Source organism: Caretta caretta, chromosome 3, assembly GCF_965140235.1.
Source record: "Caretta caretta isolate rCarCar2 chromosome 3, rCarCar1.hap1, whole genome shotgun sequence".
Classification (NCBI taxonomy): domain Eukaryota; kingdom Metazoa; phylum Chordata; order Testudines; family Cheloniidae; genus Caretta; species Caretta caretta.
In genome coordinates, this window is record NC_134208.1 from 148,836,525 (window position 1) to 148,853,189 (window position 16,665).

The window sequence follows — 16,665 nt, forward strand, 5'->3', positions numbered from 1 at the left end:
TGCCGGCACCCCAGCCAGGGGTGTCTCAGTAAGTTCATGAGCCGCAGTGTGGAGACGGTTGTGGTGTCTGGAGACGAAGGCCGGAGGCCGACCTGCTCCTTCAAGAGCAGGAGCCTGGAACGCTCCCTTATGTTCAAAGAGCCTGCCGAGGTCCTAGCTCCCAGGAAGTTCCAGGTCTCTGCCACCCATCTGCCTCTCAAAGGGATCCTGAAGCAGACGGGCATGCTGGAAGTGCGCCCCGAGAGCCTGCGCAAGTCCCGCTCAGTGGAGACGCTGGCCCATGGCCGCAGCTCGCGCAAGTACAGCGACCCTCAGCTGTGCTTCAGCCCGAGGGAAAGACGCTCGCTGGAGCGCAGCAGCAGCACTGCCGATGCCATCAAGCGCCAGGAGAAAGTCACTGAGGAGAAGCTGCAGTTCTCCAAGTTCCTGGATGAGATCACCCACCGTGTGCTGAGCCCTGTCCACCTGCAATCCCTGGGGGAGGCCAGAGCAGGAGGGGGAGGCCAGGACTCTCCTTCCTCACTGAGAGGCTCCACTCCAGAAGGTCAGAAGGAAAGCCAGCCTGAGGGGGCCAAGCGAGTAGCTGAGAAGAGCCACCGCCTGAGCAGGAGAAAGGCAGATAAGAAGCGTGAGGGTCTGGAAATGGCTTCCTGCCGGAGGAAGCCCCCTGAGGAGGCTGAGAGGGCCCCCAGGCTGAGGAGAAAGCCCATCCTGGTGAGGAAGGACAGCAAGGAGAAGTTCCTCTCCCTGGAGAGGCGGGTAGTGGATCTGTGCCAGTATGAACTGCAGCAGCTGGCAGAGCTGGGTTTGGCAGGGGTGTCCTCTGAGCAGCAGCAGCAACTGCTGCCTTCATGGAAAACCAGTCAGGAGGGAGGAAGGGACAGAGAGAGGGACCGAAGGAAGCACCAATTGCGGCAAGTGCAGCCTCAGCATCTTGGCACCAAACCTGGCCAGAAGCCCATGACAGAGCCAGGCTACCTAGAGAGTGCATCCTTCTCCCCTCCGACACACCGGAGCCAGGAGGAGGGCACTGCCTCACCTAGAACCTCCCCTTCCTTCAGCCTAGCACTAAACAAGGTAGGTGCCAGTGTCCTGGAGCCCAGGCCCCTCACCCAGGATGGGGACAGAAGTCTCCAAAAGGCCATGGCCACCCCCTTCGGCTCCCAGAGGTGCCCTTAGCGCTGATGTGGGGAGTGAGGGGCAGGGCATTTGTGTCTGAACTCTCATCTCATCCATTCAGATGTTGATCTATGGAATGTGGAGCCTCCATTGCCTCAGGGAGGCCTGGCCAAGCAACTTTGACCTCCCAAGTGGTGTGAGGGGCTCTCTGAGGCTCACTTAGGGTACAGTCTTCATCCCAGCCCCCCTTACACCAACCCCCATTGTTCCCCACTGGGAGGCTCCTCCTGAACTGGCTGTTAGGGGTGCCCAAGAGCAAAATGCTAAGACCTCAGAGGGGACAGAGCATCACCCTTGTGACTCCCCAGACCTAGCCCTTCTGTGCTCCACACACATATGTGGTGCTAATGCCTCTTGAACCTCCAGCCTCCCTGCTGGCCTGTTTGGCTGCAGATCCTGCTCCTTGTTTGTGTTGCTCCCAGCTGTGACCCAGGTGGAGTGCCTCTGTTCAAAGGGGAGAAGGGAACAGCTGCCCCTTGGAGTTGTTAGCCATAAAAGCAGCAGCTGGTGCCTCTTTCCCCACTGAAGGGGCTTGTCTGCCTTCCAGGGTTTAGAATCTGCCCAGCAGACTGCAGGATACCAGTGTGCAGAGCTGGACACAGCGGGATGGTCTAGTGCCCTATGCGGGCCTTTGAATCCTCCTAATGCTTTAATGGTGGATACCCTGGTAAATCAGACCCATATTTATGTGAGAAGTCCCTTGTCTATTGAGGTAGAGTCCTTGTCTGGAAGAGCTGCCAACCCCTCCCCTTCCATCCCCCCAGCGGGCTCCTGGGACATTGACTCATTTAAACAGGAATCACCCGTCTCCTGGCCTGATTCTTGTGCACCTGATTGCCTGGTATCAGCTGGAGTCCTCAGAGGTGAGACAGTTGCAGGGTGGTGATGCTGCGTATGGTATGAGTTAATAAAGTGCACTTGGGACTGGGACAGTATCATGCTGTATACAGTGCAGGCTGCTGCAGTGCATTTAGTGTCGGGGACACAGCATGTCTAGTGCAGCTAGAGCTATGGGGCCACCATGTGCAGCATGGGCCAGTGCAGTGCACTCTAGGTTGTTGGGAGCGAGAAATGGCCCCACTGTGCATTAGGGTCATGATTGGGCTGGCTTCTATACCATGTTGTTGCTAGCACTGAATCTGTTCCAAGGAAATCTCTGTGGCAGGGTCCCATGTGCGGACCTTGTACGTCTGTTAATATGCACCTTTTGAAGCGCAGTGTCATCTTTGGGGACCTGTGTGCTTTGCTTAGCAAAGGCTCCAGGGCTCCATCCAGTATGTTCCAAAGCTGCTGTTTCAAGTCATTGAAAACAACCTGGGCTTTCCAAAGAGAAACCTCCAGCTTCCAGGGTTAGCCTCCTCTTCCCAGAAAGGGCCATCCTTGCTAGCACGAACTGTCTCTGGAGATGGAATTCTCCTCCCAGCCACAAGTGAGGCATGTTGAGAGGCAGCTTCTGTTACCTGGTCTAGCACATCAAATGCACAGAGTGGGGAGGCTAAGCTGCTCATACCCACTCCCTTGTCCCTGCCTATGTGCCGGAGCTCTGGTGTTATGGGGGTGCCTGCTGGAGAGGCGCAGGTGACTTGCTCTCAGCACTGTAGGCCCTTCTGTTGGGCTGCTTGGCCTTTAGCATGTTGCCTGTTATTTTTGTGTCCAGGTTCACCCAGGAGCCTGGTTCCAGTAACCAGCTTGAGCTGAGCACAGAGGAACCCTCATCTGGGCTTACCTGGGTGAAGCAAATGGAAAAGGTGCTTCCCAGCTCCTCAGCCACTTAGAGCAGTTCTTTCATTATCTACAGGGGTGTTACCACCACAGTGAAGGGATCATAGGTTTGTGTATGCAGGTCCACGAGACTCCCATCCTAACCACCCAGACATTGTGGGGCTGCTGAATATTGAGGCAGCAGCTGTGGGGTGATGACTGCGGGGTCTCTGAACTTGTAGCACAGGGGGAAGGAAGTTGCAGGCTCTCTGTGAAGGTCTCTGGTTTAACCCAGACTACTGCTGACTCTGAAATAAACCATGTGGTCTCTCTTGATATTGACTAGTTTGAGAAGCAGTGCATGGAGAGTGCTAGCTATGCATGACATGGCCTGCCCAGAGCTGTCAGGGAGGTGGGAGGAGTTCACTTCTCAAAATCTTGTCCTTTGGTACTTGCTTGAATCTGACACCTATTTTGAGAGGTTCTTACAGCTGTTTTCTTCTCACCACAGGAGCCCTTGACGGATGCAGAAAGGATGAAGTAAGTGTCCTGTTCCCTACTCATGCTCCAATCTCACTGCAGCTGTGTGTGTGCTGATTCCCACCTCCCGTTGTCCAGCTTCCTTTGAATCTGCATGGTGGGTTTCCCTTCTGTTGAGAAGCTAGGCCCATTTGGAGAGACTGGGGCAGGTGTCTCTCTGTTCTGCTCCCACTTGCCAAGTTTTGCCGTGGTTTTCTGCATTCCCTGAAAGGACAGTTTAGAGCTCTGTGCAGATGGGATGCCTTTAGGAGACCCATCTCAGGGTCCCTTGAATGCTGTTACAGTTTGAGGTGGTGGGGCAAACACTCCTGATTCTAAACATCTATTCTTCACCATCAAAGGGAGAAAAACTCAAAGCGCTACCATTTTGGTAAAAAGAAGAGGAGCACTTGTGGCACCTTAGAGACTAACAAATTTAATGGTCATAAGCTTTCATGAGCTACAGCTTATGTTGGTCTCTAAGGTGCCACAAATATACCATTTTGGTGTGACTCACTGTAGTGTGTGAGCTCCCCCTGGTGACTGTGAATGAAAACTTTTTGCACAGACAGAATCTTAGCAGGACGCAGCTCTGAAGATCTCAGTCCCTTCAAAATCCCAAGTGAAGAACAAACTGACGCAGCTAGAGAGAGGCTGTATTTTCTAGGTTTTTCTGAACAGTTGAGCACAGTGAAAGCGCACATGCAGGAGTGAGTCTCTTTGTTTGAGGGGAACACAGCACTTAGTGTTATAATGGGGCCTGTTGGAGGCTGCCACAGCATCTCCCCATAACGCGTATGCTGCCCATGCTTCCCTCCGCAGCTTGAGCTCCCCACTTGCTGGCCCAGCAATTGCAGGGACTCCTGCTTTACTGCATGTTTAGGGTTAGGGCTTTGGTTGGGGCTGTGGATTTGTGATGCCTCTTTCACCTCCAACTCCTGCAGTATGGGCTGGGATAAATTATTGAGTGGGTTTCATTTTCCAGGGAGGGACACCTAAGCTGTGCAGCCCATTTGGCTAGTGGACTTTATCCAAATGCTGCAACCTGAGCGGGAGCTGGTGTCATGGATAGCAGGGCTGCTTATGCTTCTCTGCCCCTGGTTCCAAGAATAGAGAGCAACCTGTGTTGTCAGGAAGCAAGGGCTTGAATTTCTCATCTTCTCAGCTGAGCAGAGACGTATGCCTCTTGCTGCATTTGACCCTCCTGTCAGTTTAGTTTATTGCTACAGGCCCTGACTGCTCATAAAAAAACAAAACCCACGGCATGAGCAACAGCAACCTAAGGCAGGAGGGGCTCTGCAACTGCCCCCAAACTCTGTCCATGCATCTCACTTCTGTCCTCTTCAGCGTCCCCCACTAGTCCAGTTCTGCTCCCCCCAGCTCGGCCAATGCCCCATATTCTTGACCTGCAGAGCCTCCTCCCAAAGTCCTTGTCCTGGGGCTTAGAACAATGGTTGAGAGTCCAGATGAACAACTGAGTCCTCCGGGGGCAGTGCATGCACACAGCCATCTTTCAGACACCATCGGACTCCTCATGGCGTCCCGTTGTGGGTGTGAGAGGAGGGATGAGATCTGAGCCTAAAGAATCACTTCCATTCACAGGGGAGGTCTGCGTGTGAAATGCCCACATGCTCCCCAACAGCTAAGCTGGAAAGGGGACGGGGTCCATTAGCACCTGTTTGGATGGTGCCACCACAACCACCTGGGAGCATCATCAGTGTCTATATGGGGTCTCTGCTTCTCAGGGCCCTGAAGTGAGCTTAGACGCTGGGTGTCTGCACTGAGGACTGCAGCCCCCATCGCTTACTGAATGGTGCATTGTTGCTCTGTGTGCCTCAGGCTGCTGCAGCATGAGAACGAGGAGTTGCGCCGGCGGCTGGCCTATGTCACTAACAAGATGGAGGCGATGGAGAGGGAACTGGAGTCCGGCCAGGACTACCTGGAGCTGGAACTGGGCCAGAACCGCGAAGAGCTGGAGAAATTCAAGGACAAATTCCGTAGGTATGGCAAACACCAGAGGAGAGGATGTGGCTGTGGGGAGACAGGGTACCTCTGCCTAGGGACTCGCTTGGCTGTCCAGAGGGGGCTGAGCCTGTGTTGTGTTAACCTGAGGCATGTGGTATGGGGAGATTAGGAGAGTTACAGATAAAGCTCAGCACACATTGCAACCACCTCTGGGGAGGAGCACAGCAATGCTACCCAGCAGTTTAAGGCAGGAAATGGAGAATTCTTTATCGGTTTGAATAGTACAAAGGCAGAATGAAATTGTCTGAGCTGGAATTTAGCCAGGATTTGGGGGTTAATACCCTGACAAATGCAAAGGGAAATCAGTGGCTATAGTTGGCTGGGTTCTCTTTTATGTCTTACCTGAAAGGCAGCACCTTAGTTAGAACAGCACTCCCTACCACCACATTTGAGTACTATAGAGTGCCCACACCACTTCCTGCAACAGCCTGTTTTTTCCTTGGAGTGTCCCGTCCAAATACTGACCCACTCTAGCCTGAGAAGTGAAGGGATTACAGCCTCCAAGAGAGAGAATCCGGGCAAAGAGTTAACATGTCGGTGTGCTCTGTAGCAAGTAGTCTTTCCTGTTGTGTGAGGAGCGGTTCTCACATTCCAGGCTATCAAGAGAACTTGAGTTGATGGCCTGGATTCCTTTTCACTTGGACATTCGTGCCTCTGTTTAGGTTACAGAACAGCTACACTGCTTCACAGAGAACCAATCAGGACCTGGAGGAGAAGCTGCATACCCTGGTAACTGACCTGCTGAGCCTCTGGGGAGAGGAAGTGGGGGAATCTGGTGTGTTGGGACAGAGGGAAGGGACCCTGGCTTTCAGGCCAGGCATTACAGCAGCTCATGTGGGAGGTTCTGGTCATGATCCTTCCCAGGCCTAGCCTGTTGTCCTGAACTGGGTACTTTGCTGAGCCCCCACTTTTATCATGCACCAGAGCTTGGTTTCCCCACAATGTAATTGTCATGTTGCATCAACCTCTTTGAAAGGTGCCAGGGATGTGTTGCTCCCTGCAGACTCCAGGGGATCACTCCCAGGGGACTGGGGCTGTTGGAGCGGAGCCAGCATGTGTGTGTGTATTGTGTGCATTCATAACGCTCATGGCTGTTTCTTTTCTCTCCCTCCCTCCCTCTCTCTCTCCTCCCCATGCTGCTGCTGGCACACTCTGGGCGCATTCACCTCTCAGGCCTCTCTCAGCCAAAACTGGATTTTTGCAGTTGCGTCTTTTCGTTTGTGTGGTTTTTTTCTTTCTCCTCTTCACATGTCTCAGCCTGTCATTTTCACTGTCAGTCACACATTACTTGGCCCACTTGTACCATCCTCGACTGAGGGGCCCCAAACCTCATCCAGCCAAAGGCTCCACCTCTACTGAACAAAACAGCTGTCTGCAGAGACGACTGGTCCTAGCACGCAGTGCTCCAGCCGAATGTGAGCATTTGCTTCTGATCCAAATGGAGCATTGCCTGCTAGGAAGCATAATGCCCACAGGCTGCAATACTATGTTATGGGTGTGGGCATCTGTGAACCCATTTGGCCCACCCGTACTGTAAGTAAACAGATGCTTGTTCTAGTCATCATCAGTCACCTGTCCATAATAGAGAATGCAGGGTCGGTTCTCGCCCTTGGCACTAGGAGCTTTTGGGGTTAATATTATTTATGCAGTTACCAAAAAGTCAATCCATGTTTCGGAAATGCCCTGTTCCTGCATGCGTCACTGCCTGTCGCACTGGGCCCTGCTACCACTACTGGTCCACAAGTGGGCCCTGTTAGTCCCAGGCTGAGAGCAGATTCCGGGGCTTCTGTGGCCCTGAGGACTTGGGACACGTACAGGAGCTGGATCAGGAGCTCTGAGCTGTTGCCCCCCCACTGCTATTAGCCTTCATGTCTGTTTCCTCTGAGCAGGAACCCATGGGGAGTCTAGTGAGGAAATGTTCCCCTTTGGGAACAGAATTAACCGAGATGAAACTGCACAGACAGGTCCTTTCACAGCAGGGCAAGCCCCAGAGTCTTCCCTGAGCTCTTATGCAAAAGCAGAGCCTTCTTGATGCTGAGTCAACTTCTGCTGTACCTATCATTGACTCGCATGCTTCTCTGAGCAACAGCTTCCTGTTGCCCTGGTGGAGAGGATTGGATGTCACAAACACAGTGATCTATGCTGCTGGTGAAAGGTGTTGGATTGGCAGGGACTGAATCCTTTGTATATCTCTAGAGAAGCACCAGTGCAAGCTTCTTCCGCAGTCCCAGTGCAGTCCACTTGTGACTCTAATGCTGAGAGGGAGTTCAGTCTCTGCATGCTACCACTGCAGGAAGGGTAGGAAGAGCAACTGGGCTGCAAAGGATCAAACTCACCTCACTTCAGTAACTAACAAACATGGCAAGAATTCTGAGCAGCCCAGCATAAGGTGGCTGGCTTTATGTGCTATCAGAGACCCTCCCTCTGTGCAAAGCTGGGGCTGTTACCTGTCTGTCTGGAAGGTTTTATTTCCAAGCTGAATGTGTTTGTGTGTTATGCAGGGGGTTAGGTGGGGTAAGAGGCCAAGCCAGCCTGTTCTGGTGGAATTTACATCTTGTGTTCCTGTGCCCCAGATAAAAAAGGCAGAGATGGACCGGAAGACCCTGGACTGGGAGATTGTGGAGCTCACTAACAAGCTGCTAGATGCCAAAACTACCATCAATAAACTTGAGGAGCTCAATGTAAGTGTCCAGTCCACAGCTTGTCTGCTCAACGTGGGGAAATGTGTGGTAGTTTCATGGCTGATTAATATAAGGTCTGGTCTATAACTTCCTTACTAATGAATGGGGAGGGGCAAGCAGAACATGGCTGACATTCATCATGGCTAAGGCTAAGTTTTTGTCACGGATATTTTTAGTAAAAGTCATGGACGGGTCATGGGAAATAAACAAAAATTCACGGCAACCTGTGACCTGTCCCGACTTTCACTAAAAATATCCCTGACAAAAGAGGTAGGTGGGTTCAATACCCAACTGCTTCTGGGGCTCTCAGGTCCCCCACTACTGCGGTGCGTGAGAGCTCTGCGGTCTCCCTGCCCCAGGGGCTGGTAGCTGTAGGGTCCTGCAGCTGCTGGCTGCAGCTGTGGCTGTGTAGCTGTGGGGAGTCCCAACTGCCTGCCGTGTCTGGGCAGCTGCTGGGGGGTTGCCCGCAGAGGTCCCGCCAAGATTGGGCAGCTGCACCCACCCGCCAGGGCTGGGAGCTCCAACCCCTGGACAGAAAATGTCATGGAGGTCAATGGCAATCACAGATTCTGTGACCTCCGTGACATAATTGTAGTCTTAACCATGGCTGAAATTGTGGGGAGCTGAGGACGCCAGTGAGGACAGATAAATAATAGAGAGGGGAAGCAGGAAATGGCAGCATGACTTGTGATTTGAGTCCTACAAGTTGAGCAGAGAGCAAATGAGATCTGGGCTTGCTGTGTGAAGTGGCAGCAAAAAAGGCCCACCTGAGTGTGGGCTGCAAAACTAAAGGCTGAGCAGCCCAGAGCCGGGAGAGGGATGGTCCCTCCATGCAGCTTTGGTGCCACAGTGCCTGAGGTCTTGCACTTGATTCTGGGCACCTTGTTAACACTGGCAGGAGTTCAGAGAAGGGCTGTGAGGGCCTGTTTAGGCACTGAACTCTCCAGTTTGGCTGACAGCACCCTGTGGTGGGGGACGGTACGGACCCTCAGATATTTGAGGGGTGTCAGGCCCAAGAGGGGGAGAAGCTTGTTACAGACTCAGTGTAAACTTGGAGGGAGGGGCTGGAATGGAGAGGAGCTTCTCAGCCGAGTGGCAGAGAGGTACTGGCCTGCGAAGGAGCCTCCCCAGGAGAATGGTGGGAGCCCCCTGGTGTGGGATGGCTGACCTCCCCTCCCCCATGTGAGTGAGGTGTCTGCTCGGGCAGCAGGGGCCTACATGCGTTGCTGGCAGTGTGTGTAGGGACCAGATGAGGCCAGCATGACTCCCATCCCCATGTGCTCTCTTGGCAGGAGCGATATCGGCAGGACTGTAACCTCGCAGTGCAGCTACTCAAGTGCAACAAGTCCCACTTCAGGAACCACAAGTTTGCTGACGTGAGTAGCAGCTCTGGTGCAGGGTGTGGGAGAGGCTCACAGCTGCTCTGTTCCCTGCCCATAACTCCACACCTGGTCACTCTCCTCTGCAGGTAGGGGGAGCTGCCGTATGTTCCACCGACCCCCGCTCCCCTGAGTATAAGTCAAAGGTGTAAGGAGCTCCCGGCCCTCTGTGCAAGGTCTCTGCTGGCTCCTCTTTCAGGCTGGCTCCATTTCACGTCTCAGTCGGGGGCTGTTATAAAAAGAGCCTTGAGCTGCCTTTCCAAGGGAGCGAGTGTCGTCTACAGCACAATAGCCTTGAATCCGATAGCCTGTCGGGTGCCTGAAGGCAGCTGGCAGAGGAGCAGGCCTCTCACTGACCCTTTTGTCTTCTCCCCCTTCGCACCTGGCCACGTGCAAGGCTCATCCTGCCTACTGAGGGGCCAGGTGAACCTGAATGCAGCTGGTCTGGCTCACGGACGCGGCTACTTGTGCCAGATTCGGGTATGCTTACCACTCCTGGGAGCTCACAGATCTGCCGACAGGCAGGGCACCAGGGAGGGCAAGGCTTTGAGTGCAGCACTAGGCTGGGAATGTCCCATCCCTGTGCATGAGGGAGGAGCCCATGTTTGTATTGGTATTTCTTTTTCCCCCTGGAACGGGATCTGGCCCCAGCCTCAGGATTCTCATCACCTCTCCATAAAGCTTCGTCACGTGGGCTCCCTTAGAGGGCTCTCCCAGCGCCCTGCACATCCAATCCTGGTGCTTGTCTTTTGTGAGTGAGCACATGACTGGTATGTTGTCCCCCAAGCATGTCTCAAATTAGCGCTCCTGAGGTCACCGTATCAGTTACTGCTGGGATAATCTTCACCTCTCCCAGCTGTCTCCCCTCACAGGAGCTTTGAATTCTGCCCCCAGAGGGCTCGACCACACTCGGATGCCACTGAGGCAAAATGCAGCTGTGCAAGGACCTTCTACCTTGCACTCACCATTCCCAGTCTGTGTGCCCTGGGCCCACTTGTCTGACTGCAGGATCCCTCTTGCAGCAGCCTGTGCCATGGCTTGGAGCCCTGGGGGTTTCAAGAGGGGGGGTCCACAAAGCCCAACCCTAATCTTTCACCATGGTGCTTGTGTGGCCAAAGAGCAGCATGGTATTTAACAGGCAGGGTGGAATCGACCTGCTTGCCTGGCTGGCTGTGGCAGGTCTGTGCTCACCCTAGTCCTGCAGCCAGTTTACCCGGGACTCAAGGAGGCTGCCTCCAGGGTGCAGCGAAACATTTGGCATGCCCTGAATGTTACTATTCTCGTTGTTGAAAGCTCTGAACCAAAAGCTAAACCCTCAGTGAGGTGTGGGGGTCACCAAGGCTCTGCCACAGCTGCTAAAGCCTCAGTGAGGCAGCTGGACCAGGCCGGGGAACCAGCAAGTGCTAGGACAGTCATCGATACTGATCCTAGGGCAGGCTGCCAAGGCAGTGGGGCTGTAATTACTGTGCGCTTCCTGGGAGCTGTAGATCCTGCCAGTGGGGGCTGTTCAGTCACTTCTACGCAATCACCAACTGATTTTCCACTGATCAATAGCCCCTTTGCCTAGCACCCACCATTTAGGCCTCATCTCCACTCTCATAAGCTATGGGCCTGAGGCCCGTGAGCAGGCTTCCCTTGCTCCCTCTCCCGAATGGGGCCCCTTGGTCAGGCTTGGGGCAGGCTCCTGTGTGCTTTGAGAGCAGTAGCATCCTGCAGCCAGAAGTTAGAGCTGGGAAAGCTCTGCTAACTCCTCCTGTGGGGCAAACCTGTTTTGAGGGTGGGGAGGGCAGCATGTATGTCAGTGGCTGGGCCCTGCCCAGGTGGTGGGGAGCAGGTGAGTATGTTAGGGGTAGGCAAGTGTGGGGTGTTAGCTAGGGCTGGGTGGAGCAGGCAGTGTATTGCAGTCTCCCAAGTGCTGCTTGTGGCTCTGTCCCAGCCTCTCCTGGCTCTGCTGAGGCCCTGAGGGGTTGTTTCAGGCTTAATGCCCTCTCTCTTTCTCCTTAGCTTCCCTATGAGCTGCAGGACATGGTCAATAAGCACCTGCACAGCACCCAAGAGTCCCCAGGCCCTGGGCAGGAGGCTGCACATACCCTGGCCCCATCTGACATCGTGCCCACCTCAGTGATTGCCAGAGTCCTGGAGAAGCCCGAGTCACTGGTCCTGAACTCTGCCAAGTCCAGCAGTGGCAGCTGTCCCATAGCTGAGGATGTCTTTGTGCACGTGGACATGAGTGGAGCTCTGCTGGACGCCTGCCCCAGCCCAGGGCTGCCTGGGAAGGAGAGAGGGGAAGGGGGGAAGCAGCAGAATGGGGGCTGCAAGCCACAGAGCAGTGTAGAGAGCCTGCCAGAGGAGGTGCCTGCCTTCGAGAAGCTGAGCCCCTATCCCACGCCCTCCCCTCCCCACCCCATGTACCCAGGGCGTAAGGTGATTGAGTTCTCTGAGGACAAAGTGAGGATCCCAAAGAACAGCCCCCTGCCCAACTGCACCTATGCCACACGGCAGGCCATCTCCCTAAGCCTGGTGCAGGGCGAGGACGAGAGCAGTGACCGGCACCGGACGCTCCCTAACAGCCCTGTCTCAGAGGGCCGCCACTCAGCCTCCAGCTGCTCCTACCAGCCGTCTCCCAAGGCGGCTCGAGCACACGGCTCCTCGCAGAGCAGCCCTTTCAGCAGCCCACCCCAGATCCCCAGCGCCTTTGCCAGCTCCGCCAGCTCGGAGGAGGACCTCCTGGCCAACTGGCAGCGGATGTTTGTGGACAAGGCGCCGCCCACTTCGGAGCAGGTGCTGGTGAGCCGCACCTCCTTCAGCTGTGACATGGCCCCGGAGCTCCAGAAGCGGTTCAGCCGCTCCATGCAGGAGCTGGGCAGGGCGGCCTCGGCCTACTCGGATGGTGAGGAATCTGCACAGAGCTGCAGCTGGACCGTGAGCCGGGACTCAAGCGTAGACACAGACAGCACTGAGTCCCGAGCCCGCAGGAGCCATTTCTCCTCCGATTACGGCATGGACTTCTCCCAGGATGAAGCCCGGAAGCTGCTCCAGGGCAGTGGCGGGGGCACCACTGAGCCCAGCAGCCCCCCGCCAGAGAAGCACAAGGACTATGTGGACCTGGGCTCACCTGGGAGCCCAGCTGAGGAAAGGGAAATGCTGCTGAAACCAAGCAAGGAGAGCAGCCCGGGGGGAGCCCTGGAGGAGAGCGGGGAATGCAGGAGCAAGCCTCCCTCAGGACGGCCACACCGCAGCCCTAAGAGGATGGGTGTCCACCATCTCCATCGCAAGGACAGCCTGACACAGGCCCAGGAGCAGGGCAACCTGCTCAACTGAGGCTGGGCAGGGAGCAGCGCCACAGGGCAGCGCCACACATGCCCCAGGGGGCTTCAGGCTCCACTCCCACCTTATATTTATTCTGGTTTTGATACCCGGAAGCGCCAGGATCTTGCTGGCGTTCCGCACCCACCACACCAGAACACAGACTTGGGGCCTTGCTCGCCCTGGCATGCATGCCCATGCCTGTGCTAACCACTCATCTGGTGCCTGCCCTCACACTCAATCTTACAGCCCCACCCTGGTGCCCATGCCCTTACTCACCCTGAGGCCTGTGCCTGCCCTCACATTCATGCTCACAACCTTGCCCTGGTGCCCATGCCCTCATTTTCACGCTGATGCCCATGGCCCTGGGCGCACTTGTGCTGGTGCCAACAAATAGAAACTCTTTGCTCTGGTCTTGTCTGATCCCCATGAGCCCCTGCAGGCTGAGTGGGACATGAGGACTGCCCTGCGGGGTGGGTGCTCCTTGATGGCTGGCCCCCTGCTGTGGGTCAGAAGCATTGAGTTGGGGACTGTTGTTTTGCTATTTTTTGTTTCCCCCCTGCTGATCTCTGTGGAAACCAGCCAGCAGTCATGGTGGCTCTCCCTTAAAGCTTCCTCTGCAGATCCCTGCTGCTTAGCTCATGGGCCTGGCCCAACATGTGGCTCATGCAGAGGCAATGCCCTGGGAGAGCCCCAGTTCCCTCTGCCATGGGGCTGGGCCATAGCTGCCCCCAGCAGTTGCTCAGCGAGGCTGGCCTGCAGCGTTCCCATGACAGTGGTTTCTATGCTGTGGGTTGGATTGTGTGTTTGTCTCTCCATCTCTGGGTGCTGTTGCACTGGCCTGGCTTGTGTTTGGCTAGTGCTGATTCTCCACACCTGGGTCTTCTTCTCATTTTAATCCTTTCCAGGCCTCTGCTTTTAAAATGTTTTGTTTTTCTCTTCCTGCATAAATGAGCAAAGCAGCTGACAGCCAATCCATTGTCTGCCCAGAGGTTTGGTGTGAGGTCCTGCCCTTGGAGCCACCAGCTCCCGCTTCCCATCCAGGTCTTTTTACTCCAGCAGAGCCATATGGACTCCAGGGCAGGATTTTACCCCAGGAGAGCAATAAATGAAAGACCATAGCAAGCTGCCTCTGGGCAGGGCCCCAGCAAGGGCTCTGGGGAGAGAGGGAGACCTGTTTGGGAGCAGGGCTTATCGCTGCCATATGCAGACACGGTACCTCATGGCTCAGCAGTGGCCCTTTGGGAAGGCCCCTGTGCATGTGCATCCCTTCCTCTGGCTGGGTCCCGGGCTGGCTCCGGTGCCCTTCCAAGGCCTCCCCACTGGGGGGGCTGGAGTTGTGTGTGTGATTTTCCTTGTGTTCAGTGTTGGTACGATTTTCCTTTTCAGTGTTTGTGCTCCACGTCCCAGGGGTGGGGAAGGGGAGAGGTTGGGAGTGTAGATATTTTATTTGTGAGAGAGAGCGCCAGGGTCTAGTTACTAGCTTCCTAACCTGCCCTTGCCTATCTGGATTTTTACCTCTCCACCCTGAAGGTGTAACCCAGCACACTGGCATGGTCCCTGTGCTGCTCCCTTGGGCCTGGGGACCCCCTTCCCTTGGCTGTGGTGGGTTTGAAGCTGGAGCTGTAGCGTCCTCCTTCAGTGAGAGCGAGCTGCTGCTCTGTGCTTCGCTATGTATGGAGGGTGCAGCCTCTCTCTGCAGGAAGGAAGCTCCCATTCAAACACCCAGCAAGAGATGCTGCCCTGGGGCAATGTCCCTCCCTAAGCCCCTGCGTTTGTAGCTGGTGGCAGCCAGGGCCAAAGCTTTGCTCTCAGCTCCAGCCTGGAGGCTGCAGGGCCTGTAAAAGGGAGCTGTTCCCTCTCCTTGTATTTTGGCCCAGCCCGTGGCTGCTTTCTGTGTGGGTAGGTTTGGGCACTCTGGTCACAGCAGCTGCCTGTGCACTTGCCTTGTTCTTGGCCACTCAGCTCAGTGTGGAGCTGGGCTGGGACTCAGTATTTCAGCAGCTGCCCTAGCAAATTGGTGCTAATGGTGGGAGCCTCTCCTCAACCTGCAAGGTACTAATCCTCTGTGTGGGGGAGGGCCCTGCCCAGCGCAGCCCAGCTCCTCTCTCTCCTGTAGCCTCCTTGCAGTGCTGAGGTCCAAGCTGCTGCTTCCTCCCACCCCATTTTCATGCCCCGGCCACAGGGCCTCTCCTGTTGATTGGGCTCGTAGGCCCAGACTCTACCTGGTCAGCACAGCTTGACTCCAAGCCTCCTGGGCTGCGTGGTGGCCTCACTTGTGTCATGACCTAGCTTTGAGCTGCAAGTGCATGCTGGGAGCAATGGCGGCTGGCTGGGGCTGGCCTGGGCTGTCTAGTCCTTGAGCTGGTTAGTGTAGGTGGGTCCGATCACCTCCACTTCTCCACGAGAGGTGCTTCCCCTCCTGCCTCAACCCAAAGGTCCCTGGTTGCCCTGCAATTGGCTGTCCTGAGCAGTTCAGACCAAGATGAAAACCACCTGATTGTAGAAGCAGTTGGTGTGCTGGTCCCTGTAAGGCAAAAGCTAATTTCCCTTTTGCCTTTGATCACATCAGGCTAGAAGCAAAGGAATGCCCATAGACCCAGTCCAGGCCATGGTCCTGAGGTGTCATTTCCTTTGGAGTGTGACCAGGCAGCAGCAGAGCCCACGAGAGAAATGGTGAGGGGAATGTTGTGCAGCCAAAAGAGAAGGAGCAACCTGCTCCGAGGCTGCATCCATGGGGCATCAGGCCTTTGCCCTCCTTCTTGTGTCTGGCAGTACTGGCTCTGGGGGGGGGGCACTTTTCAGTGTCCCAAGTCCAGCCTGTTCATCTGCAACTAACGTGTTTTTTCTGAGATTTTCAAACTGATGTATATTTTAAAACCAGAAATAAACTATTTTAAAAATAAGCTGTGGCTGTGGGGTGCTGGGTGGAAGCCGAGAGTAGGTACATCCTGGTGGCCGGGGGCCCTCTTACGGCAAGCTGCTGTCCCAGAGGTGTGCAGGGTCCTGTATGCCACTTCCTGGCTTGTCAGGGATAAATTGAACATATGACCTGTCTTTTCAGATGACGTCCTGGTTCTTCCTTTCACCATTCAGTACACGTCTGTGCTTTAACTACACAATGTTTGTTCAAAATGTCTCGTTGCCCAGAGCATCTACTTGGTGCTCACCAGGACTAGACCAACAGGGCTGGGGAAGGAGAGTTTAGAGTGGTGAAGAGTGTTGAACTGAAGAGAAGTCAGCTGAGCATAGACGCCATGGGAGCTGCTCCGTTGCTCACAGTGAATGTTGTCAGGTGTTCAGGCTCATTCGGCCTATTAAGTTTGTGGAAGAATGCTCACTCCCAGCAATGTTCGCATGTCATTGACTTGGAAACTGGCAGTACCAACAGGAGCACGCTTTTTATAAAGTGTACTTTTGCCTTTTGCATGACTATTTTGTGAACCTAAACTAGCTGCCTAGTGTTGTGGTTTCATATTTTGAAAATGTAGATGCTCCTGCCTCAAAGGCCAGCATCATTCAACCAAAACCTTCCTCGCAGTGAGTCCCCGAGACTCAAGAGAGAGGCGTAGGGCTCATGGGAGAAAGGGGCACTGAACACCTCTGGACCTTGTTGGGGCTGGTTGTCCCTGTGCTGTAATTCCGGCGCTCAGTCTGGCACCTTTTCTAACTAGCCCACATGCGCCAAACTCTGTTGCTAACTCTGCTGCCTGGTGGTTTTTCTTAAAGCTCCAGCTCCTGGAGCCATGTGATTAGGTGAGACTGGCAGCTTTCATTTAAGAGAGATGTCTTTCTAACCCTTGAGGTTGTGGAGAAAATCTGGCAAATATGACCCACGGGCACCTACAGGCTCAGAAAGTAAACGGCAAAGAGAA

At 54.9% G+C, this 16,665-nt stretch overlaps 1 protein-coding gene across 9 annotated transcripts in view; it reads left to right on the plus strand.

The window, feature by feature from the left end:
* TJAP1 (tight junction associated protein 1) overlaps window positions 1–15,696 on the plus strand; it is a 59,315-nt gene extending 43,619 nt beyond the window's left edge. For 7 of the 9 annotated variants that reach the window (XM_075127013.1, XM_075127015.1, XM_075127017.1 and 4 more), the window contains 7 exons: window positions 3,392–3,420; window positions 5,239–5,400; window positions 6,087–6,153; window positions 6,598–6,627; window positions 7,998–8,105; window positions 9,398–9,481; window positions 11,489–15,696. In XM_075127013.1, the coding sequence (XP_074983114.1) occupies window positions 3,392–3,420; window positions 5,239–5,400; window positions 6,087–6,153; window positions 6,598–6,627; window positions 7,998–8,105; window positions 9,398–9,481; window positions 11,489–12,805 (1,797 nt within the window). In that variant the 3' untranslated portion in view covers window positions 12,806–15,696. Of the gene's footprint in view, window positions 1–3,391; window positions 3,518–5,238; window positions 5,401–6,086; window positions 6,154–6,597; window positions 6,628–7,997; window positions 8,106–9,397; window positions 9,482–11,488 lie in introns of those variants that run through there. The other 2 variants (XM_048843575.2, XM_075127018.1) reach the window with 2 other exon arrangements.
* Window positions 15,697–16,665: the final 969 nt, after the last annotated feature.